At 41.4% G+C, this 26258-nt stretch overlaps 1 protein-coding gene across 1 annotated transcript in view; it reads left to right on the top strand.

The window, feature by feature from the left end:
• Positions 1-360: 360 nt before the first annotated feature.
• The window catches only part of cntn3b (contactin 3b), a 55958-nt gene continuing 30060 nt past the window's right edge, over positions 361-26258 (top strand). Inside the window, exons 1-4 of the mRNA XM_080773060.1 lie at positions 361-486; positions 10054-10189; positions 17106-17241; positions 23875-24050. Of these exons, the coding sequence (XP_080629186.1) occupies positions 10135-10189; positions 17106-17241; positions 23875-24050 (367 nt within the window). The 5' untranslated portion in view covers positions 361-486; positions 10054-10134. The remainder of the gene's footprint in view (positions 487-10053; positions 10190-17105; positions 17242-23874; positions 24051-26258) is intronic.

Below are 26258 nucleotides of genomic sequence, written 5' to 3'. Positions count from 1 at the left end.
GGGATGCGCACAATCTCGGCTCAGATGCACCCCAGCCTCCCTCCTGGCAGCAGCTTACCTTGTGGAGTGTAATACAGCGGCTAGAAGTCGAAGAACAATCCTCGGGCTTACTAAAGGCGTACGTGTACTCGTGTAGCCTATACACAGCGATTCAGTGGAGCCCAGCATCCTGACCTAGCCAACTTGATCGGATGATTCGGGAATAATTGCAAAAAGAAACGCTCGGATCCTTGCCGAAAGACGGACTCGTACGGTGCATGGTGTAGCGCGCACACTCTGCAAACACTGGAGCAGTGAGCATTTGAGCAACCGTCTAATTGGCTTCTGAGGGATCAAGAAGACTTGATAGAAAATGCGATCCAGCCACTAGTATATTTTACTACTACTACATCTCGGACAGTCACGTAGGCTGCTACAGTCTTATGGATATTGGAATTAATTTTAATCCTATTTGATGAAGAGGAAGAAAACTGCACCCTAGAACAAGTGAGTGTGTTGCTCCAATAATATTCGATTGCAAATAGACTTGTAATAATTAACTACGGTGGCATGCTATTCTTCAGGATTTTAGATTTAGGACAGCTGCTTTTTTACTACCTGGTCCTCAGATCTGCAGTGAAATGTGTTAAAACTTATTTAAAGTATTTCCTAACATGAATGGAAAACGAAATATTTACTGTATGGAAAATGCAATTGTATAGGATATAGGATTTAATTGAGAAATACTTTCTCCCCTAAAAATCTGTGAAAAGACATCATTAAATATTTACCAGAGAGAGAGAGAGAGAGAGAGAGAGAGAGAGAGAGAGAGAGAGAGAGAGAGAGAGAGAGAGTGTGTGTGTGTGTGTGTGTGTGTGTGTGTGTGGTCGAATTGTTGTATGAGACAATTGTTGGGGCTCATTTTCTCCAAATAGGACCCAAGTCCATATAGTGTTGGGTGTTGCTGCTCCATTCCGATCAGTCACACAGATGAGCAGCATCACAATTGTCTCTCTAGAACTGCTGCCTATAGGTTCATTTCATTGCAATTTTTATTGATTGAAATATTTATTAACAGTTTGCAGAATTACAGTACATTTCAAGCACAAACTCAATACAAAGACTGTTAACTGTGAGTGAGACGACCCAATTAAGCATTACACTTGTTTACAAGAGGGTAACATTTTGTTTCAAAGTAGGCTTATCCTTGATGATTACAACTCCAAAGGTCTCTTTCAAGTAATTAGGATTTATTTTTAAAGTGCTTGTCTTGGAAAAACGGAGAAAATGATTTTACTAGTTGACCCTAGCTGACTCTCCCTGTGTTTTCTGGGAAACCAGTAATAGACTGTTCTCCACAAGTAGCCCATTTTCTTTGTCTTTTTCTTCTACTTTATGTTGTTTGCGTGGCCTCTAAAAACAGAGAACCAACAGGAGCACAACAACAAAATAATAGCCTGCTGTATCTTCAAAGTATGTTACTAAGTATTCAGTGGGGATTGTGATTCTCCTCTCTTATATTCATGTATATTTATAGGTTCTTTACACATTATTTGGATACTAACAAGCACAGCCAAATGAGAGGTGTGAGTATCTTAGAAGACATGCTGAATTGTTCTCTAATAATAATAATGCAGCCATATCAGGCATGCTAGTACAAAGGACTTGTTCTACTTCATCTTTCAGTCCTCTTAATGGCTTTGGAAGCCCTTTAGAGATGGAATCACAGGGTAACAGTTGCATAGACCATAGAGCATGGTATTGTATGGGAAATGTGTGGTGACGGTGGTCCATCAGAAACACTGTAGGTAATGATGACAAATTGGCTAGAAGTGTGTGGGGGGTTTGCAGACTGTAGGCCTTTTGCAGTCCAACACACACACACACACACACACACACACACACACACACACACACACACACACACACACACACACACACACACACACACACACACACACACACACACACACACACACACACACACACACACACACACAGTCCAGTTAGTGTCTCCAAAATATTCCTCTGTTCATCCTTGACCTTCCTCAGTCATGTGTTTGCAGCGGTAGCCTATCTCTGGATGTGGGTCTGGGGATATGCCCTTCTTTGATGATGGGGACCGTTCACTTCTTCCTCTCTCTTTAAGCGCACTTACACTGCTGTCCTGTGTTAGGCAGCAGCCTTGCTTAACATCACAAGGAACCACTGTAATCCAGGAATTTAGTTAATTTCTCACATCTGTAAACGTAAATTGTCCAATGTATTTTGTTTATATATGTTTATATTCATTTAAAAAATCACACTCATGTGAAGGGGCGCCTTTGCGGGCATGCACAAAGTCCATAGACTTGGCTGCCACATGACGTCACGGGGGGCATGCTTAAAATAAACATAAAAAGTCCATGAAGTCATGTCTGAAAGCCAGACATTCACCCCTCAAAAAGGCTGCTTGTTACTGTAGCTATGACATAAGTTAAGGCTTTTTAATACAATAAGTGAACCTAGTTCTATTGTTATTATTATTTGAGTGACAGAAGCCACTATCCCACTCAGTTACTCACCATTATGTTGTCCTCTACAGCAACTATCTTGAGTGTTAATTTAACTCTGAGAGGGTAACAAGCATGAATATATTGAAGCCCACGGTGCGGTGGTGAGGCTATTCAGCCACTCGCTTCTCTCATGCCTAACAACGCCAATGTGTGTACCTAAAACAGAGATATTCTGCGTAGGCGGGGTTGCAGTTCATCCATGATGAACCTGTCCAGAATTTGGCATTGTATGCCCACGGCTGGGCTGTGAGGGAAATGGACCCATGCTGTGTGGCCTCATCACAGCTGGTCGCCTAATCAAGTTATTCATTTTTGCACAATAGCGTCACGGTTACGTATTAAGTGGTTGCTTTTTACATTTCATGCCTCCAAAGTTGTGCTTGAAATGTAATAGCCAAAATTGGGAATTGTTCTAAAGTAAAAGCTGCAGGGCGGATGTGGTCATTCAGATTGAATGCTTTGCTATTTGAAATCTTAATGCTTTCTGTTAGCACAGGCATCCCTTTATTACCTTGGCTTGGTAATGGTCGTAGTGTAATCGATGTAAAAGATGTCCGCCATCGCTGAATCGATTCCTTCCTTTTGACATGTATCTCCTTGCTAGCCTATACATCTAAGCTGTGGTATTGAAGTGTTAAGCCTTATGTTTTGATTTGTTAATCACGTACAGTAAATGATTTATGTAAAATGGACTCTGTGAGTCCTTAGTGAGACTACATTGGGAGGCAGTGGTGCAGACGATGGCAGATTCATTGGTTCGTTGGTTCAATCACAGACCAGCTATGTATTCAGGCTGTGTGGTTCTCAACTGATGGATCCTTCTTTCCCAGGTTGTCTGCTGACCTCCATAATGGAGATGGCACAAAATCGTTGTTGAAAGAAAAACAACTATGAGCAGTTTGTACAGTGAATGAATACCATTTTAGCAGCATACTTGATGACATGCTTTGGGAGTGCTACAGAATTTCCTTCATCACTTGTAATTGGTTTGTCCAGCAGCTCTGCGTAGCTTGTACTCTGGATGTGATCTGAATACAGACCACGCATACACATTCTCACATCTTATGATGGAACCTTTCTCCTTTGCTCCTTCCCTTATTAGATTCTTTGCAATTACGGTGCCCCTCGGGGGGAAATGGATGCCTTTAACCACCTCTCCTATCAATTATGTGCCAAACAACAGCCCCTCTAACCAAGAAGGCATCTAATTTTCTCTGGAATACTTTTAGCCAATGACTTCCATTAGGCTTAGCTACTGTGGAGGTGAGACCATAATGCCTCATTATGTTTGGCAGACCAATCTTGTTTTCATCAATATGGTTGAGATTGCCCACATAATGATACCCTATCATTATATATGGGGTGGCATTGGCTCGGGTAGCAGAGTGAAGGTCTTGAAATTTGAAGTTTCCTGGCTTTGTGTCGTCCTTCAGCAAGTCACTGAACCCCTATACTGCTCCCTATGAACAGGCTAGTGCCTTGCATGGTTGCATGTGAATAGGTGAATGTACTGTAATGTGTGTTGTAAAGCACATTGTGTATGTGCTATTCAAATACGCAGTATTTATCAGTTTATCCTAATCACCACAACCTGTGCAAGTACTGTAGGACACTGGCTCTCAAAGCAGAAAAGCAAAAGCAAAGATATAGATCTGCCTATATACACAGCAGAAAAACCAGCTGTATGTACATGAGGTTAGATATATGGCAATTCCATCGATGATGAGGATGGATCCATCAGTCAGAGATGTCAGCTCATACAGTAGTGCTCTGAAATTGAAGGCATCATTTTTTCCTTTCCTTTCCTCTTTTATTTATTTTTTTGCCAGTATGATCTCAAACCGTGTAATCCAATGTGATGGAATCTTAGAGTGGCAAAATAACCACTATGAAAGACACCAGGAAATCCCACTCCAAATCTAGCTGTGCTTGCAATTACAGAAGATGAGGATCAATGAATGCCATCGTGCTATGCCAGGACTTGCTGGATTATTACATTATTAATACACAGCCCACGTCACCCAACCCCACCCCCGCTGTGTGTGTCTCCTCATCTGTTCAGTTCTGTTTACTCTACTATTCTGATGAAAAACTAACATTAGGCTAACAGATAGTCCTAGCTTGAAGCCACATTTGCAAGTTGTTAAACAAAGTGACTAGTGTTATTTGGGATTTCTTTCAAGGATCCCAAAGATACCGCTGGGGTTAATCCATACTTCAGGGCCAGGTAATTATGGGGATGTGGGGGCACGGGTTAGAGTTCTTAATCCTAGGAGACATATCAGCTACCAGTGACTGTGATTTAGATTAAAGCATCAGCAGGAGCACTTCTGCACAAGTGATTCAATTCAAATTCAAAACAACTGTAGGCCTTAATCCCACTAGGGGCAATTAGTTATGAATACCTTGTGCACAAACAAACACAGTAACATACAACCAAAAGCACAAAGGCACTAAACCGGGGAATAACATATACCGGTATATATAATCTGGAAAATAACCTTGATAAACAATAAATTTAAAACTCAGATTTCAGTTTGTTTTACAAGCAGGTAAAATGACACCCGGGTGGCAATAGAGACAATTCACTTGCAAGATAGTCTCTTTGTTTCACTCCAATAATGTGGTTCTGAACACAATCTTTCAACAATACTGTTCAGTGTTCAGGCTGTTTCTGTCTTTTTCTGTAATGCTGTGCAACCAGCAGATAAAAGCTCAGTCAGAAGACTCTCAGTAAAAGATTGACAGAGCATGTTTGGCAGAGCATGTCAGACCAACATTTCTCTCACGCACGCACGCACGCACGCACGCACGCACGCACGCACGCACGCACGCACGCACGCACGCACGCACGCAATATGAGCATGACAAATAAATCTCTTGAATTGGGCCTGACAGAAAATGAATTTAGTTCACGCAAAAGTTGAATTCTCTATTCTTAGGGCCGATTCATACTTCTATTTTACCGCTGTAGTGCCGAAAGGATTTCGGCTCGTCAGAAATTTTCAGTAGCACCGAAGAGCCGACTTTAGGACGGTACCCGCACCCCCCGAACCTCAAATGACGTCCCATTGTAGGCTCTACAGAGCCGAACCGACTCCGAGTATGAATTGCGCCTTACAATAATGTTATAGTGTTTACAGTACATCGCATCCAAAATTGTACCCAAATATTTGTCTGGTGTGACAATTTCAACACTTTCATTCTGTATGATGCACTGTTTCTTCTTTTACATCTAAAATCAATACATGGTTTGGTTTTAGACGCATTCGAGTCCATCACACCAATAAATTAAATACATGAGAGCAGAAGGGAGAAGGGACAGCGTCGCAGTGTCATCAGAAAATGTGACCGAATAGCTGCCCTCCCGGGAGCTCCTAGTGCATCTGTCAGTGTACATAATAAAGAGTAAGGGTGAAAGAAAGGATGCACCGCTGTGGCGAGCCTGTTGACATAACTACGAGTCTGAGAGATGGCCTTTTACAGAGACCCTCTGCTCTTTGTCAGTCAAGAAGTCCAAGATCCACAGTACAAGCTTTTGAGGCAAAAATAAAGTCACATAGCAACCTTTCTATTAAAATATGTGGCTGCATCGTGTTGAATGCAGATGAAAAATCGGTAAACACATGTGCTTTATATAGGTTATTATAAGTATTTTTTAAGATTTGGTTGCATATGAAAAAGGACAACACTAACACTAATATCACAATGTCCACCCACGTCCCACAAATGTTAATAACTATGAGACTGCAATAATAATAATAAATATCTATCTAACTATATGTGCATATGAAAATCTATTAAGCCAATTTCCCCCAATTTAGTTAAATTAATTCCTCCCCACAGGCCCACACATTTTGTCTCTGCTGTTGCATCCTGCTGACCCACCTGCCAATGAGGAGCCCCCACCAGGAGGATGTATTGTACAGCCTTTGTTCTACTCTTTCTGCCCAACAGTCCCTTTTGACAGGGACTGCTGACAGGTGACATGCAGAGACACCCTCCCTGCCCGGTTTCCCTCCCCCGGCCCGAACACCTACCAATTTTGTTTGTATAGACGCTCGACAAAGCCAGATGCACCACGGTGGTGCCACAGTGGTGGGCAGGTACTTTTCCACTGTGCCACCTGTAAATGCATTTATAATTATAAAGCATCTGTTCTAGTCTTTCCAACCCCTCAAATGTGCTTTACAATGTACCTAACATTCTCCAATTAATTTCACACACACCACAACGGTAGAACACTCTTACACATTACGTCTTCTAAGCAGTATCTATCTAACTAAAATTCACTCAATGTCTGAATGAATGAATTTCTGAAAGTCTGTCTGAATGTCTGAAACACTGTCGCTGCTCCTCACTGGCTGCACCAATCGCTTTCACTTTTCACACATAACATTATTGAGGTCTTAACGAAGTATGAGCACAAAACAGCATTGTTGTTTTTCACCACCTGTGCGCAACTTAACACACAAACACACACACGCACATATTAACTGTATATATGATGATTTGTGGTGTGCCAGTACAGTGACAGTACAGTACAGTACAGTAGAGGGTACAGTAGAGGGACCGTCACACGGTAACTCTGTCATTTCTCAACCGTTGCGTACACGGGGCGGGACGCCGGAACCGGCCCGGTCCCCTGTGTGCGAACCCCCCCCCCCCCCCCCGGGAACCCCCACACGGAGTTGCACCACTCACTTCACACGGGTGTGATTTTTTTAACAAACGCTGACCTGCGACCACAGTTGCGCGACTGAACCAACTGGAAACATATTAAATATCTTCAGCTTTGAACGTACCTTCAGTCCCCAAGTCTCTAGCCTAGCTGCCTTTAGCCGTACTGATAAGTAACGTGTATTATCACTCTCGCTTCCTCCCCCATATCATAGCGACAACTTTGCAATGTTCGAACATCACTCCATATCACATCAAACCAAACGCGGGTGAAACAGCACAGGCATCGTGCTGGGGGGTGCGTGGCAGACAGGCAGCTGAAAGCCTGCTGATGCGTGGTCTGAAGTAGTCAAAGCCAAGGACAATGTTACAATAGTCTATACTGCACAGAATGTGAATTCTTTTTAAAACATCGCCTCGATTATCTGTCTCACGACGGGTCACGCGTGCGTCATTCACAATCCCTATAGGGTTGCGTCGTAAACACCGTCACTGTCAGTGTACTGTCAGTGTACTGTGCACACGCCGTCCAGGGCGCTGCTGCTGTGTCAAAACCAACTCTGGGGCGCGTGCGTGCGTGCGTGCGTGCGTGCGTGCGTGCGTGCGTGCGTGTGTGTGTGTGTGCTAGCGTGCGTGTCTCAGCCACACAGACGTATTTGTGTGAGGCCCAGGAATACACAGACACCCCCCCCCCCCCCCAGGGAATGCTCCGCAGACCACTTGCCTAATAATATTAACTTTGTGCCCTTCTCAAGCTCATTCGTTAACAATGGTACAATACCACTATATGAATATCTCATTACCCACACTGTACCTAATTTGGTGTTCATATATTAGAACGGGGACTAGTATATACAACTGAGAAGAGCACACTTTGTGCGCACACAGCTTTGTGCGCAGTTCGGGTGGCCAAGTCATAGACTTGCAGAGGATGCGTAAGTGCCATTTACACCAGTGCTTTGTGGCCCCACTAACTTTACCTCTGCGTTTTCATTCCGGCTTTGTGGATGTTCGCAGGTTCCCTTTCTGTCATGTGTGATTGACCGATTATTACAGAGTGCCCACATAACTACATAAATCGCTGTCTGCCTTCATTCACTCAGATAGCAATGCCACATAGATGTGTGGCGTTACTAGTAGCCTACATTCACATGGCGATGGCCGAAAGGCAACATGCAATGAAGATGCCTCTCAGAGTGTTCTATACGGGTTCTGAACACAATTATTACAGGAAGGACATTTTTGTGTCATATCAGGGAAATATGACATAACTCGTGTTGCACAATGGACCCAGCAGAGGCACAATGCCTTAGGCCTCTGCTGTTCTCACTATATGCTTACACTAGGACGGTGATGTCAGACTCATTAGAGAACATGTTAGTTTTCATAGCTCTGCTGATGAGACACAATTCTACATAAATGTTGAATCAAACAATGCAGAAACTCCCTGTTTGTAATCATTAAAGATGGAGTGCCATTTTTTTCCACCCTAAAACATGATCATCAGGTAGTATTATAATATAAGGAGGAATAACTTTTTCCAAAAAGTGTACAGTATTTGTTAAAAGCATGCTTTTATGTGGACACGCCCACCAGTTCATAAAGTATGCCTGGTTTGCCTGGTGGGTGGTGATGGGTGGTGATCCACCTGAACTGAAGCCACACCCACAGCTGTAGTTGTATGATAAAGGAGGAGGGGTTAGGGGAGGGGCTGATAGTGTGATGTCACTATTTTACTGTTTATTTCATTGGCCCGTTTGACTATCAAGGGACTAAACCCTAAATACAAAGTTAATACACCATTGCACATAAAAACGACTCCAGGGTGTCTAATGAAGTACTGTCAACTCATAGTCACATGAAAAACTGGAAAAATACAAAAATTGTGGCACTCCATGTTTAAATTAATTATTAATACATTTCTAGAATGAAAAGAGCATAAGACATGAACAAAAGGGGACGAGCTCTTTAAAAGACTTGGAAACCTGACTCCCCGATCAAACCAAAAGACTCTGATTTGAGGTTTAATTCCCAATAAAACAAAGTGACCAAAACAGCATTCTTTCATCTCAGAAATATTGCTACGACCATTGCTATCTCAGCAGCAATCCTTAAAAACGAATTCATACTTTGCTTATCTCAAGTAGGTTAACTACTGCAATGCACTTTGTATAAGTCAGCCTCAGAAGTCCTTTGAAATGCTACTGTGTGAAGTGAGGGGCACCTTTGTTTGCTTTTCACGTCACAGGGGGCATGCTTAAACCAAACATAAAAAGTCCATAGACTTGGCTACCACACACATTAAAGGCAACGCATGCATATTGAGTTGTAAAATTATCCACCAAACCCTTGAAGTAGCATTAAGTGGCATTTTACTGCTGAGAGCACTATACTAGCACATTGTCTGCCGGCTCCTATTAATAGTCAGATACAGTAAGCAGAGGAGAGTGTCGTTTGAGGTCAATCATTCCCACCCTCACTTCCCTCTGAAGAAGTAGAATTGAGCTTGTTATGCAGGATGAAACAAAATGCATTGTAAAGAAAAAACATTCCCATTTTGCAAGTGTTTTGTTTTCTTTTTGGCATGACAATGAGTTCTGGGGACTGGGGTTGTATTCTCACGTTGTATAATACGGTATAGTAACTGTAGTTCATACTTCTAGGAATAGGATTCACTTTCATACCTCTTACAGACAGTAATTCACAGTAAACTAGTTAAACACATGTTCTAACAGTATGTAGGCAATGCTAATCATCTTTGTTTTGATTAATGCTTGTAATATGTTACAAAATCACAAAATGATTTATTAAAAAATATCCTTGATTACTTTCCCCACAGATTGAGTTGGCTGTATTCAAAGGAGAGCTTGTCATTCACAAGCAGTTGGATGAGAGTCATATTTGCCCGTGGCAATTGAAGATGATGTTACCATGGAGACTAATTGTACTTCTAGCAATCACTGGATGCCTTGCAGGTAAGATATTTTACTACACAATTTAATGGAGATGAACTGCATCTGATATGGCCATCCATGTCATAACCCAATTTATTTTAATAGCTTGAGCTGATTTCTAATTTTAAAGGATTAGTTTGCCCAAGAAATGACTTCTATAATTTACTCACCCTGTGATGTCTTGAATACAAGGCAAATGTTAATTTGTACTGTATAACATTCCTTCATAGCTAATGAATCCAAAAAACATGAAAATACTTGAATACTTGCAGGCCAAGATTAACAGCAGGAAAACCATATAAAAAATCTAGTTAAAACTCCAAAACAAAAGCTGCATTTTACTGTGGGAGCAACTGGGAGGGGTGGGGGAAATGGAGAACAGGGGGCATCTATGAAACAATTCAAGGCCAACATGTACAGTATGTTGAGACAGGATTATAGGCTGATTCAGGATACATATGTTTTGGTGTGGAGTTCTCCTTTAACGATGAACCACTCCTTTAATGTTAAGAAAAATAAAAACCATTATATCACGCTGGGCAAGACCTACGCTGTAGAGTGCATTGCTGGAATTTGGCGGAAGTAGCGGGATTTTGGCGGACTTCCCGCTCAGGGAAATGACGTTGACGCTTTACAAATCTGTTTACAGTACATTCTCTGTGTATGAAACGTGTTGTGATTGACCAAAAAATATCGTATCCGGGGGAAATGCATCTGACGGATGTTCTGGCCCGACAATTCCGGCTATGCAATCTCTGCCTTAGATTGTGACCAGGCTTTTCTCTTCACAGATGAGTAAGGCTGGGACCGATACCATTATATAGTATACTTTTATTCTCCATCAATATTGTGATCATAACTGTAGAACGTTAGAATGCTACCAATAAGGTTATATTGATTAAGTTGCTGTTATCTTCACTATGGTGTCCTTCACCAATTCCCACAGCAACCTCCATCTGTTCATTTACAAAACACTGTCAGGGGCATCTGGGATTCCATTCCTATTCCTGTTTATGACATGTCCGAGATTATTATCAGAATCCCTAGAATGGAACTGGCTCTGCATTTTAGCACAATCTACTTGCTAGTGTACCTTGTTCTGCCCTTGTGGCCACATGGGATTTGAAGAGGAGAAATATAGATACTCTACAAGAATGTCAACCTTTGCACAAATGACATTGTAAATCCCAATGAATGTTATTCAAATTGGCTCATGGGTAATTCACACCCATGTCTCGGGGGAATAAGCTTCAAGCAAACTAACCTTAAAGGACAGTACTAGTGGTATTAACATTCAGGTTATTCTGCTCTTTGTTCTGCCTTTTGTAGCAGTTAATACTGCTCATTATTAATATTAGCTTTACATTATTTAGATAGTAGTGTTACTTTTACACATTTCAGTAACGCTTCCGTAGGGTCCATGCAGTAGGTTTAATTTATTTGTCACTACTCATGCACTTCCCACACATGCGTTTAGTTAAAATGAATACACCCACTTGATTCTTCAATCACTGTATCTGAAAATGGACTCAAAACACAAATTAACAAATAAACAAATGAAATGCAAACTGTGAATGCAAACTGTTCCACCACCCACACGTCTTGTTCTACGCGTCTCTGAGTTATGACCTTGACCCTTGCAACCCAAAATGTAATAATGTCTTCAAAGAAGATTACTGATCATTCAACCACATGCACGCACGCACACGTACACACACACGTACACACATGCACACGTGCACACACACACACAACCAATTACAATACCCTGCTATGCATGAGGGCAGTGTAACAACAAGCTATCTAATTGGTTTAACCCTACTGTTTCTGTTCACCTAATGGCCTTTCCAGCCACCATTAGGACAAAACATCCACTTTCACACAATCTAAAAAATGAATGGGCAGATTGTGATAAAACTTCTAGAAGAGATGCTCCCCGAGCAGTAACCATTTCAGTGTAAAGCCCAGTCCGTAAACCCAGTTCTAGTTGCCAAATTAATCATGCAGATGGACGCCTGCAGGGGTCTGTGCACTGGCATTTCTTAGTGTCTGCTGCTGTCACGATCATGACTTGACAATTAATTGTCACATGTTGAAATTGTTGCGATTAATGATTCAATTCAATTTAATGATTTTTTTCCCAGTTTAAATTCCCCCCCCCCCCCCCCCAATATAATTCTTCCCATACCCTGTACCCCCCAACTCCCCCACCTCCATACCAACACGCATTGATGTGTTGTCACTGCTGGTGTATCCTACTGACCTACCTGCCAGTGAGGAGCTCCCACTGGGAGGGCGTAGAGCCTTCGTCCTACTCCTCCCGCCCCCACTCCCCACTGACAGGTGCTGCCTCACTTGGTAGGTCTTTTTGTAGTGACAAATATAACCTTCCCCGCCCGGCTTCCCTCCCCCGAACACGGGCCAATTGTGTTTGTAGACACTCGACAAAGCAGACTGCATCATCGTGAATTCAACCCCCCAGACTCTGCGGTGGTGGACTTTACCAGTCTGTGCCACACAAGCCATAGCCTGGGGTCCACCTATGCTTTCTATGGCATAGGCAGCTCCCGGCAGGATCCGCCGGGAGAATCTAGACGCAGCTGCGCGACATGAGACTAATTAATTAGAGCGTCAGAGAGAGAGAGAGGAGTGTGTGTGTACGGGTGTGCGTGTGTGCGTCAATTCAACAAAGGTGCAGACGATCAGAAATCAGCAGAGAGTGATCGACGTTTGCGCTACTCTATGCCGAATTGAAGTGGACTCGGTCCAAGACTTTTTTTTTCTCCCTGGAAATAAAAATGTCTGTGTTTCCGAGGCTACACAAGCCAAAACATAACCATTGTTATAGAATAAATCTAGCTCACAACACAAAAAGTTGAAATATGGAGATACAAGATTTCTGACTGGCAGCAATGATGACTGCAAAGCAAAGGTGTATGCATGTATCATGCAATGGACGAGTGCTGCATGCCTCGCTATAATCAGCTTGACCTTGTCAAAGCAGGCTGGCTGTGGTTGTGATCCTTGTCAAAAGCAGTGCAGCACTGATCTGCAAACAACACAACCCCTTCTGCACCTCACCTCCCACTTCAGCCTGCAGCAATAAGGAACCCCAAATACCATACAAGGTGGGAAAATACACGCCACTGAGACTCATCTGCCACATGCTACTGCCTCCAAATTCTGCAGGGCCCTTAGGTTTTTTTCAGAATAGATAATTGGGCTATAAAGGCTACAGATTGCAGTGAGCTTCCAGAAAACCAATTTCCAGTTTGTTTCAGTATAGCTTTTATCACTTATTATTCAGATATCTACGATAATTCACATAATCTGTCTGTCTCTCACACAAAATGTGTCCCAGGTATGACTCGGAAAAACGTCAGAACGTTTGGTCTCAAACCTGACGTGTGTCTCATAATTATGTCCCCAAGGTGTGCTGTGCAGAATGGCATTTCAGACAGACCAACAGTTTCGGAGAACCCAAAAAAACACAAATACTGTACCTGAGTAAGAGGCAGAAAACCACTCTAGTGTCTCCGACATTTGTTTGTTTTGTTTATTCATTTCTACAAGGTAACATCGTAATTACAATCAAGAGTTCAGGGGTCTGCTATTAATTTGTCTTCTGTTGACTTTTGGGTCATGTTGGACTGGTTTTTTTACATAATTTTATCCTCAGCAGCTTGCAAAGCACATCTATGAAATAAAGTGTATTAATAATGGTTTTGAAAATTGACCACATCATAATAATCAAGTCAATTATTCAGTAAATCTTGAAGAAATTAAGAAATTCTTTAAAATGCTGATCCCTGATCCATTGTAGTCATAAACTATTTGTAATTTCTTGGCTACTGATTTTCACTGTCCCAGTTATGCATAGCATTAATAAGTAGGCTACCCCAAAATGCAGGAAAAATTACTCATCTTGCTAAATATTCTATCATATGATAATATGGAGCAGCCATATGGAGCAGACGTTGCATACTGTAAATACTGTACAAACTATGCAAATATGGCACTGAATTAAACCACAAAATGTGGTTATTTGGCTTGCAATCATAGCAGGAGAAGAACCTCTTCCATCCTGCTACGCCTTTAGAAGTGTGTGTACAGATGGAGCCGCAATGATAACTGGAATAGTTCCTCAAAAGGATCCCTGGCTAATAAGACAAATATGCCTTAAAACATTATACTTGCCCTCTATAACTAAAAATTTAAACTTAAAACACCATCAATATTTTATTTCTTTCATAAATAGAGAATCTTTCATGTCATATGTCCATGTGTGGTCTGTGGAATGTATGGAATGCATATATGCTATGTGGCAACCCAGGGGAGAATAGGCAAGATTCACAATAAAATAAGAGGCTCATCAGATTCAGAGTCAGATGTAACTTAAATTGTCTTTTATTAACTTGTGGGAAAGGGGAAAACGGGGCAAAACGTCAACTTAGGGTTCCTCCTGACAGGGGCTTGGGCTTCTATGCACAGTCCTGTGGGCAGAGCAGAGAGAGAGCTAGTGACTAATGCATTCAGGTGGGGGAGAGTGCTGTATGCTCTCCCTAGTTCAGTCGGCCTAGGAGGGAGGGAGAGAGAACGAGACCAGGTGAGCCACAATACACGCACAGCACATCTAAGTGGGTCCAAAGGTTTGAGTTAAATCTTGTACTCACTTGAGATATCCCTCATACGTCATACCAGCCTCTTCATGAACAGAGTGATTCCTGCTTCCTCGCTCCTCCATTAGTCCAAACTGACTCACCAGGCAGCTTGGGCGTCGGCTATTTAAAAGCTTCTGTTGATTGCCTTACTGGCTGCAGGTGCGTCCAATCCATGTCCAGGCTCCCATTGGCTGCAATACCTGTACGCTGGACGCGTACAGGGTGATATACTCTCTCTATCACCTCCCCCAGCCTCCTTCTGTGGGGAATAGGCCTGGCTGTTTCCCCTGGTTTGCCACAGCTAATACAAATATTTAAAATATTGCTTTGATGCTTACAGTATATTAACCTAAGGAAGTATTAAGTTGTTTTTATTAGTATATGCATTCCATACATTCCACAGGTCTAGACCACACATGGACATATGACATCATCAACCTGCGACGGGAGCAGTCCCTATTGAGTGAAAGATTCTCTGTTTATGAAAGAAATTAGATATTGATGGTGTTTTTATTTTGTAATTTCAGTTATAGCATATTTGTCTCCGCCAGGGATCCTTTTGGGGCGAAAATATCAAAACCATCGCTTTAATCTGTTATTCTAAGGAAATACACTGTATTTTGATGTAGTCTTTATTCTTTACCCAACAAAACTAAACCAAGCTGAAGAACCAGTAGAGAACCATACAAAAGGTTAAATAGGTTCTTTGTAAGGCAGTGGTGCTGTAGCAAGAACCACTGAAGAGCCATCTTCGTTTGTTTGTAATGTCCCGGTTTGTAATGTATCGGTATAGGTGGAGATCTCTGATCATATGGCAACATGAGACTAATGATGACATTCACACCAGAAAGCTTTGCTGCGATTCAAACGAATCCTGCTGCGCATTGTCAGAAAGTGCACTTCGTTTGGCAGGTGTGAAGGCTCATTCTAATGCGTATCAAAGAACCGCATTCTACTCCGAGCAAAAACGGGGGTTTTGCTTCGCTTCCAGTCGCACTTGATTACGATTCGGTGCAGGTGTGAATGCAATCCGCAGTAAATAAAGGAAATGAAGCAAACAATGTGGCGGGTGAGGAGCTGAACACAGTTGGAGACGGAGAAGGCATATTTTACGCAGCGCAAATGTGTCCCGTTACCGTGGATAGACGTGGTCGAATGAGGAGACTGAAGCCCTGATCGAAATGAGGACAAGTACATTAATCAATTGATTAAGGAAACACATAAAAACACTGCAGTGTATTATAGCCTACAGAATATTCTGTGTCTGTGCGTGCCGCAAACATGGAGTGCTGTCACTGTGAGGGGACTGGGGAGTAGGGACTTTCATCTCGATAAACTTGTAAACATTTTGCGCTGCTGTCTAATTATATCAGTGTTAAGAATAAGTCATACTCTGTTCCACTCCAAAGGACATTAAGGAAACAACTCCAAGATTTCCAACTCATTCAACTTTTATTTTCCAACTTTTTCATGCTGTGCACAGTTGGCTTCATTTGTTGATTGGTTGGTTCGCAAATCATGTTAGGTTGAAAACCTTTGAAAACAGAGAGACAAAGATTAACAATGCCAAACAACAAATGATAATTATTTTTAAACACATTAAGCAGTATTGCAAATATCACTGATTAAGACAAAATTGGCGTCTTTGGACTTGGAACATGCCGAGTAGATCTTGCTCTAGGAGATGTAGTTACCAGAGTGTGATGTTGGAAGATGCCTAGCAAACTCTCCACTTCTGAGTTTCGACCAAACAATCAGTAAAAGTAATAGAAGTCACATCGTACATTTACGTTTGTCTTGTGTTTTTACAGATATAATAAAATGGTTCGGCACAAAATAAGTGCTCACATAATAAAACCTAGCCTGGTAAACATCCCGGTCAGATGAATTCACATTATTATGTATCTTCTGCAGACTGTCTGGCCCTGAGTGCTGTTGGCGTTTTGCAGAAACCAAAAAGTGCCAAAAATGAATCAGCACCTGTCAATCACAGGGCCCTGAGTGCAGACCAGGCTATCATATAAAGCATAGTGCTTAAATATCTATGCTATCAGATCTGTTGATGATGTTTAGCTCAGTCACTTTTTTCTAGCTAAAAAAAAAAGGAACATTCAAAGAAAGAAAAACACAACAATCACAGAGTCACGCCTTCCCACAACTTCGTTGTACTGTATATCCTGTATTGAGTTTAATCTTTGTACTATTTTCTCTGGGGGTTAAAGGGACCTTTTTCTGTCTGTAGTAATATCATGACCTTTCTCTCTGCCTTTCTCTAGCCTGTGCAGAGGATGTGGTATTTCAAGGGTCAAGATGGAGGACAGAGCCCAGTGACCTCATTTTACCTATCAATTCTCCAGACCAGCAAGCTACCATTAGATGTGAGGCAGAAGGGAGCCCTTCTCCACAGTACAGGTAAAGTGCAGAGTCTAACTTACATCACTGCCATGTCATGGAAAATCTCCATCTGCCTGCTGTTTACTCTGCATATACCATCACATCATATAAAACCTCCATTCGATGGTGCCTAATTGGTTGATGCTTGCAAATCTTCACCGCTGCATTAAGCAGGATACCGATAGAATAGATTGTTATTGATTTGGTTTTTCTGGACGTAATTGCTCAGGGAGATACTGTACCGTCCAACAAATAAGTTAAGCTTGAAAAAGTAACTCCCTAATTGAGTGTCTCTTCCTAACTGAAAAAGTTAGGAAGTTATTTCAGTTTGATATATGATTTTGAGCTATAGTGTCAGAAAGCAAATGCATTAGGTAATGCATATGCCTTCACCATATAGATGTGAACAAGGTTAACTTAATTAGTCATGAGATTTACGCGGCTGCTGTATGATTGAAGCTGATATGTTATAATATGGTGCAAGGATTAAGAAATCATTAGACGAGTAAAAAGGATTAAGATGACTAATTGCACCATAGATCCTTTGATATTCCCGTTGCTGCGGAGTACAGCAGATACAGTAGTACTTCTTTTGTGGTAGATTGTGTTTCGCAGCTTGGTCAGCATCATGTAAATGCACAGCAAGCAGTGGAGAGATGCAATAACCTTGTGAGTGACATTCCGTTAAATGCTTACATTTCCTCTAATGCGTCTGTGCTAGAAACATGGTTTAAGCGCAGCAGCAGGGGGTATCATTATACTGTACTTTTGCCAGCTGAGCTATCCTGGATGAAGTCTCAGCTGTTGCTTGCATACCAAAACAAATGGAGTGGAAGGGTTTCCACGAGTAAGTTAAACCATTTTGACATTCACTTTTGTTGTTCGAAAGCACATTTGGATTGCTTTTGGGCCTAATAGCATATGGTATAGTAAAATGTGTTGCTGTCAGTAATGTATTTTTTTCCTAGCTATGAACAATCTTAGGTTTTCCCACTGATACCTGCTGTGAGAGCGCTATGTCTATATATTTTACCGTGATTCAGTTACTGAAAGTTACCGCTTAGTTACTCACTTCAGCTTCACCTACAATAGAAATGTGTGTGTTTTGACGAAAAAGTGGAAATTTACATTGTACCATTTTAAAATATGGATGTAGGTGCTCTCATTGCAATTTAAGCAGCAGATGACCTAATACTTCAAACTCAGGATTACAGTAACCACTTTAACCCTATATGGTTGACCAGAGATTTTAATCAATATACATTGTGTATTTCCTTAGAATAACAGCTATTTTTGCAAGAAACCTCTCTGAACTTGAGATTGAAATGTGTCATCATTATTTTAAAGGCACTAGTTTTGTGGAACATTTTGTGGCTTTAGTTGGTTATGTCGAAGGTTGTTTTCCTTTAAACTGACTGTACTTGACTTGTTTACCTTCTGGCAAGGAGAGGACTTTTCTTTTTTCATTCCGTATGATTAAATGGTAATGATAAAATGATAAAACACTCAAATGTCCTGATATTGCCTTGAATGTCCTTTGGAAATATCCTTTGGAGTTGTTATTGCCAGTATATTCATACTGCTCAATGATACCACGTGAATTTATAATTAGTAATACATAGTTTTGCCTTTAAAAAGTGTAAAACATTTCAAGCTTCCAATGTGTAATAATTTCCAATTTAACAGTATTTGACAGTCTATATTTGTCCATAACAAGGTACCCATTGCCCATGGGTGAATTACCGGTATGCACAAAAGCTACAGGCCAGTCAATGACATCAATACTGTGCTGTGATTGTGAAGCTGTCTATATCCGTACCCAGCCTACGTTATTGTGTTGTAGTTGTGTATGTCTGTCTAAAATCAGTATCATTGCCCAGGTTATTATCGCTGTAGTTTTGAGGCCAGTCTATGATGGGAAATGGCAGGCATCTATGATATATCACAATATCAGTACTGTGATATCAGGCATGCATGTCCATTATCATGGGCATAATTCAGGAACACAGACACACTTACCCACAATGTCAGCTTTATGCCGAGGAGGTGTCAATCTGCGTGTTCAGGTTTTAGTTTTCGACTACCTCTCCCCATCTCTCTATCCTCCCCCACTCAATCTCTCTCTGTCTCTCCTCAGTCCTCACCTTAACTCTCATCTCCCATCTCACCCATTCTCTTTTTCTCTTTCTTTCTTTCTTTCTTTCTTTCTCTCTCTCTCTCTCTCTCTCTCTCTCTCTCGTGCGTGCGTGCGTGCGTGCGTGCGTGCGTGCATGTATTTGATGGAAAACCTCAAGGTCAGCCAGAGTTCAGTCAGACCATGTCAGACCACAGACACAATGAAAGTGATCGGCAGGAGTCTTTGGACTTTGTGCTGGAGTATTGTACTAAAGCCTGGTTTTATACTTTACGGCAGTGTCTGGTCTGGTGCCGAAAATAGCCAATCTACAAGCTCACAAAGTATCGCAGAGCATATTGAGCTTGAGATTGCACATCTGCTATTTTTGGCACGGGACACAGTCGTAATTAAATTAAAAATAGAAAATAAGATTGCCATGGTGCAGGTTAGGGTTCATTTATAATATGTAATATATTGTCTATTGTATATGGTAAGAAAAGAAGATCCAGATATCAAGCAATGTCTGCCATTTGTCCATTATACATCAGGCAGGCTGAGAACAGTTTGACTTCTAAAAAGTAACATGACATTATAAAATAAAATCAAAGGAAGGTGTCATGTGGTTATGATTCTTCCACAAAATCTATTAAGGTGCTCTTATAAAGAAACACAGCGGAGTATTAGTATGTATAATGTATCCAATGCCTGTGTGGCCACTCTGAGGTCCGAGTGTTCCCATTGAATTTAGCAAAAATAAATAAATAATAATTATTATTATTACCCTAATTATTTTGACTGGTTTAGTATTATAGAATACTTCCATGCAAGTAAAAATAGTACCTCTCCTCCATTTTGTCCGTGGCAAGTTCAAGTTAGTTGAGTTTCATATTATTTTGTTAAAGGTGACCTGTTCTCATTTCCAGCAGTTGTATTCTTTTCTGGGACTCCACTAGAGTAGTGTTGCATGATTCAACTGTTTTTTTTGTTTTTTTTTAACTAAATTATAAAATCAAATATTATGCTTAGGGTCTTTGAGACCCTATTTTCAGCCTCTGTCCCAGCATTTCCCAGGTGTAGCAGGTGAAATACCCCTCCCCTCACCCCCCCACCCCTCCATCTCTCTGTCTATCTTTCTGTCATCTATGACGTCAGTTCTGTGACATCAGTTATGTCCATGTTTGGGCATAATCCAGGCCCACAGACATGTGGAGATTGCTTGGATAGACAGGATAGAAACAGGAATGAAAAGGGAGAAAGGAGGGGGGGAAAAATCAATCAAGTGGTGTCCTTTCACTACAGCTAATGGCAGACATTTTATTGTTTAGCTTTGTTCCTCTGCTGATCTTTCGTCAACAGTACCTCTCACTCCATAGACAGCTTATGAGGGCCAGGGGTTAGTCTTTTGTGACATGACGGTATATGTGAAGGTTGTTGATGACAGGTTTCTCATGTACTGCAATGGCACAAAGGCTAGGTTATCTAAAACCTAATTTATAGTTTGTCGCACGAAAGGGTTGCTCATCAATCAATATTCCTTTTTTTTATCTGTCATTTTTAGCGAGCGATGCCATCATGGAGTATAACTCAGTCGTACGGTGTCGCCGCTGCCAGAGTGGGTGTCTTGGTGCTTGTGCGCAGATATCCCCACCTGCACCCATGCATGGCAGCCATGTGCTCTAGACGTGTGTGATCTGTTCAAGCTTCCTGACATCTTCTTGCATTAACTTGAGGCATGCTGTGTGGCTGCAAATATAGCCAGCTTCCCCCTCCTTCTCTTGGGATTCTTCCCCGTTCATTCCTCCTTTCCGCTTGTACAATGCTGTACATACAAGATCTTCCTTCCCGCAGAAATCATCCTTCCAGCAGAAACACCAGCGGATTATGTTACGCTGAAATGGAGAACGGCAAGCACAGCTGGAAGGAACAACTACAGCATTTCACACACAGTATAGTCGAAGATTGGAATAGTGAAATGTCTCTTTATTTCAAATATAATGTAAGCTATAGTGTATGCCATATGAATTCATATATATTCATATACTTCATATAATTTTGTTTGTCGAATTGACAAAATCAGTCAGGATTAACAGTGAAAGGGCATAGGCAGGTGGGAGAACAAGGAGAGCCCTGCTATTTCTTGTATAGTTTGTGATTTTTATAGTAGTATCATTGCCGAGGCAGTTACTAAAAGTATCACCCCAACCATGCATCATATCTTAGATTTTTACAAAGCAAAGCACTATTGAAATTTTACTTGCAGTATTTCTGTACCATCCTCACTTATCTTCCTGCTAGAATGGCGTTCTTTGCATACTGTGTTTTCAGAAATGGCTAAAGTCACCTGTCATTAGGATGCCATTCATTGTGGAACGTTACCCATCAAACAATCTGCCGCCAGACATGAATCTGACGCTATATAATCAATTTACTTGATCCATCAACTGTGCTATGCAGTTTATCTTATTTAGGTACTTATTTTTGTTTTGTTTATACAAGAAGAGAGTGTGTGTGTGTGTGTGTGTGTGTGTGTGTGTGTGTGTGTGTGTGTGTGTGTGTGTGTGTGTGTGTGTGTGTGTGTGTGTGTGTGTGTGTGTGTGTGTGTGTGTGTGTGAATGTATTGTATGTAATGTATGTTATAAAAAATGTCAATACAAATATTATTGAAAAACAACTATCTAACTATCTATTTTATCTAAATTCTATACTCTATAGTCTACTATACTTTGGCATTCATTACTAAGTAGTGTTTGATTCTATAGTTTTGACAGCTGTATTGGATAGCCATTACTTTCTAGTTTTTGTGTGCTCATATTAAAGTCATTATGTGATATGAAATTCATTAAAGGGTCCTAATTATAATTTGTGAATTTCAAATAGGAAATAATCTTCTTATCATGCTGCCAAGCCTAATTTATTTCTCATTTTTAGAATTGTGCCCCCATTAAACATAACATACAGCTTGTATAAGTTATATTGATACTGACACAGAGAAATGAAAATCATACTTTGAGTATAACTGTATTGATTTAACATGATATGTGAAATCTAAACATTATGTTTACATTTTCTCTGAAGTCATTAAAGTGTTTTTTTTAGCAATTTATCTGAATAATTCAGCATTGGCGAAACCTCATTGCATAAGTCATGCACTTTTGAATTTCCTTCAGAAATCAATCTTTTCTCCAGAGACTATTTTCAGGCAGCCTTTGCAAATGAATAGGCTAGTGTATGTGCTTTAAATGCAATATTAATGTAAATTTGACCACCAAACTATAAATAATACATAAAACATCTCACACTGGGATATTGAGTGTATGGGGTTGTCTGTCTCAAGAAATTGTCTGCAAGTTTTCATACCATACTGAAATGAATTGAGTCCAAGTGGCTTCCTCGAAACTGAAACAAGTGAACTTGTAAATTGCTTAGAATGGAGGCAATGTCAGACTGAAGCTTCTAACTTCACTCAGATAATCAGGTTACTGTAGTGCAACTTTGCAATGTGCAATTTATTGTTGGGGACTACGGATACAAATTAGCATTATTATTTTCATTACATAATGTATATGTGTGTGTCAAATACACCAGAGTAAGGCCAAGTGTGGACAAAGATGCGGACGCATGCACACCGCACAGACGTGTACCAATTTGCATGATGTTTGGACAAATTCTGTATGTGTACTGTCAAAATATTTGTTTTGCACAAAGCGGCCTCCTGGTGGCGCTATAACAGGCCAATGTGAACTTTGGGGCAGAGGTTCAGCTCTGGCATTCAGGAAGTGTGTGTGCAGACAGAGTATGGCTGCGATCAAGCTAATGGTGCCAGAGATTAGCTGGTCACAGACGGACGGACGGACACACAGACAGACTGACTGAGTGCAAAATAAGTCCCCCAGTCCCCATGCCTTCGGCCTGATGGAGATAATAATAATAATAATAATAATAATAATAATAAGTAACTCTCGGGAAGGTGATTACAACAAAATGTGAAACAAGCATTGCTTGACCTTGGGGATGACTTCCAGACCACCCCTGTTGAGTCACCCTATGGTGGAATGATCAAGTGTGTATCAAGAAAGAAACAAGAAAGATGCAAAGTAAAGTCTTGAATCCTAGTGTCCTTATTCTGGGAATTTGGGCATGCCATAATAAGTGACCATTCTGCAAAAATAGCAGATCTATAAGCTGGGGATTTGTTGTGAACTTGTAGATCTCCTTTTTTCGACAATGACATTTGGAGTAGATCGAGGGAAAAAGGGTTGAAGTGGTAAATTCTAAATGAACATGCCGATTTTACTCTGTAGAAGGTTGAATAATTCTCTATTAATAACTCAACTGTATGTATTCAATACATTTTGCTTTGATTTCTCTCTTAGACAGTAGCTGAATAAGATACTGTAGATTCCAGCAGTAACTTATTACTGCCCGTTCTGTTCTCTGAATGACATGGATGGACCAATCAAATCGATCCCTTTGATAATGTTTGTGAGTGTGCTTCTCCAGGGACCTGGGTACTGATTGTGTTTGCGTCCTCCCAGATGGTCGCTAAACGGAACAGTCATTGATCTGGGGAATGACTACCGGCGTCACATGTCTGGGGGCAACCTGATCATTAGCAGTCTGGACAGGGACCAAGACACAGGGATATACCAGTGCACTGCCTTCAACGTGTTGGGGTCCATCCTTAGCCGAAGAGCCAGCCTCCAATTTGCATGTAAGTGTTTGTGCAACTCATAACATAATTTATATCATTAACCTTTTTTGCATATCACAGAGTGTGAACATGTTTTAGTGAGTGCAATTTCACTGCGGCCACTCTTCATGCATGTAACATGGTTTCGGTCTCATTTAGCATTCCAATTGCTCATTTGGCATGCCTGGGAATAGATTTCTGACGGGGAAATGGTAATCGAATGAAATGTCAGATGCAACAAACACAGAGGGCGAGGCAGCCTCGGACTGCCTCTGAACTCCATTGATTCTCATTAGCAGTTCCAGCTTTGACAGCATCTATGCCGAGACCACATTGACTCATTCGGCCAAGCGATACGCTAGCCGTTGCCATCCGGACTTGGAATGAAGACCAACTCAAATGCTCAAGAAGTGTCCGTAACTTTGTCATAGAGACAGACAATTTTGTGTGCACTGATGAGACAGTGGCAGTGGCAGTCTCCTTGAATGCCAGGCCTTTTGTCCAAAGAAACGGATGGGAATGCGATGCTGCAAAGCAGGACACTTTTGACAGCAGACAGCGATGAGGCACCTCCCTCCTCTCCTGATCAAGCCTGCTGGCTATTGATCATGTCCCAGGGACAGAGAGCCTTTCACTTCCTCTCAGGAGATGCTCTGTACATTATCCCTATGGCTCAGTAATGAATATCACTTGTGCGGTGGACTGGGTGAAGAGCAGAGCTGCTTGACATTTATTGTCTAGCTGCATGTACAGAGAGCGAGTTGTAGAAGATCAGCGTGTTTGCAACAGCCATAGATGGATCTTTTCTTTTTGCCTCCTTGTAATGGAGCTACTGCCGTAATACAGGAATGCCTCATCTGTCTTTTCCTGCCTCCAGAATTTAAGTTGTAGTTTCATGGCGGTTTCTATTTTTGGTAAAACATAATTGTATCTAATGTAATAATACCTTATGAAGTTTTTAATGACACACAACTCTATAGCTTCCCTATTCCATATGGCCAAAATAGCTTGTACATAGAGCTTGTATGTTTTCGGCAAAGAGATTTGGTGTTGAGGAAAACGGAGTGGACTCTGGGAGACCCTGGTCAGTGAAACTCATAGGGTTTAAATGGTTAAATTAAGTGTTAATTACGAACCTGCAAATTAAATGTGAAAATGAATTCCCTGGTATTCACAATTTCTCATGCTGCAGCCGTCAAGAGCATTCAACAGGGCAAAATCTTGGACTGGTCCAAAGATCCTCAGTCTAGCTCAAAGACACTTGAGTAATGGTATGTATTGGATCTGACAGCCAGGAAAAGTGTTTATGTCAGAACCATGGGCCCAGACAATCACCTTTTAGCCACATTCAGTGGCCGATGTACTATATCCCCCTAGGCCAGCCGTTTTCTGTGCTAGATGGATTCAGCTAAGAAATGTATTGCTGCAGCTTAGGTTGCCCTCGGGCAGTTTGAGTCTGTTTTCAGAGCAGAGAAAGGGGAGTTTGTTTTGTACAGCATCTAGACCCATCAATACTCTCCATTGTTTCACTTTATTTTTCGGGTTCTTGAGTAAATAAATCATCCGCTGCTTATTATTTCCAGAGTGATTATTACCAGCTCTTTTATTAGCCACCCACTGTTTCCAATGATGAATGTCATTACAGTGATCAACTGCTGTGTAGATATGCCTTCTTCAATCAGTTGAATATGTGAGTCTCACCGGGCTGCAGCCTCAAACGTAATTTATACTTTGTCGCACGACACTGTCACTCAGCATTGATAACTTTTTTTCACACTACACTTTGCACTTGAATCACGTGAAAGTCTGTTATTTTTCTGCCTAACTTATGCTCCGCCATATGACCACGTCGCGGAAATTGCAGATCTGTAAGCTCACAGACCCATTTGTGAAGTTATATATCAGCTATTTTTGCGGTCCACGACACAGCCTTACTACACAGTATACATCAGGCTTTCATCCGCCCCACATTGTGCAAGGCGGGTGTCTACTCCTCCTGTGGCCTACTCTCTGTCCTGTCGTGACTTGGCTGTGTTTGATTTCCGCCACGGTCAGAGAGCCACTCATTAATCTTGCCCCACACACTGTCCCACTTCTCTCCATAATCTTCTCTCTCTCGCTGTCCTTCTCTCTGTCTCGCTCTCACTCTCTCTTTCTCGCTCTCACTCTCTCACTCTCTCACTGTCTCCTAATTTCTCTTATCGGTCACAATGACTTTCTCTTGTTTGT

This window comes from Protomyctophum bolini, assembly GCF_963924005.1.
Source record: "Protomyctophum bolini genome assembly, chromosome: 2".
Taxonomy (NCBI): domain Eukaryota; kingdom Metazoa; phylum Chordata; class Actinopteri; order Myctophiformes; family Myctophidae; genus Protomyctophum; species Protomyctophum bolini.
This window is presented reverse-complemented; position numbering and strand designations above follow the sequence as displayed.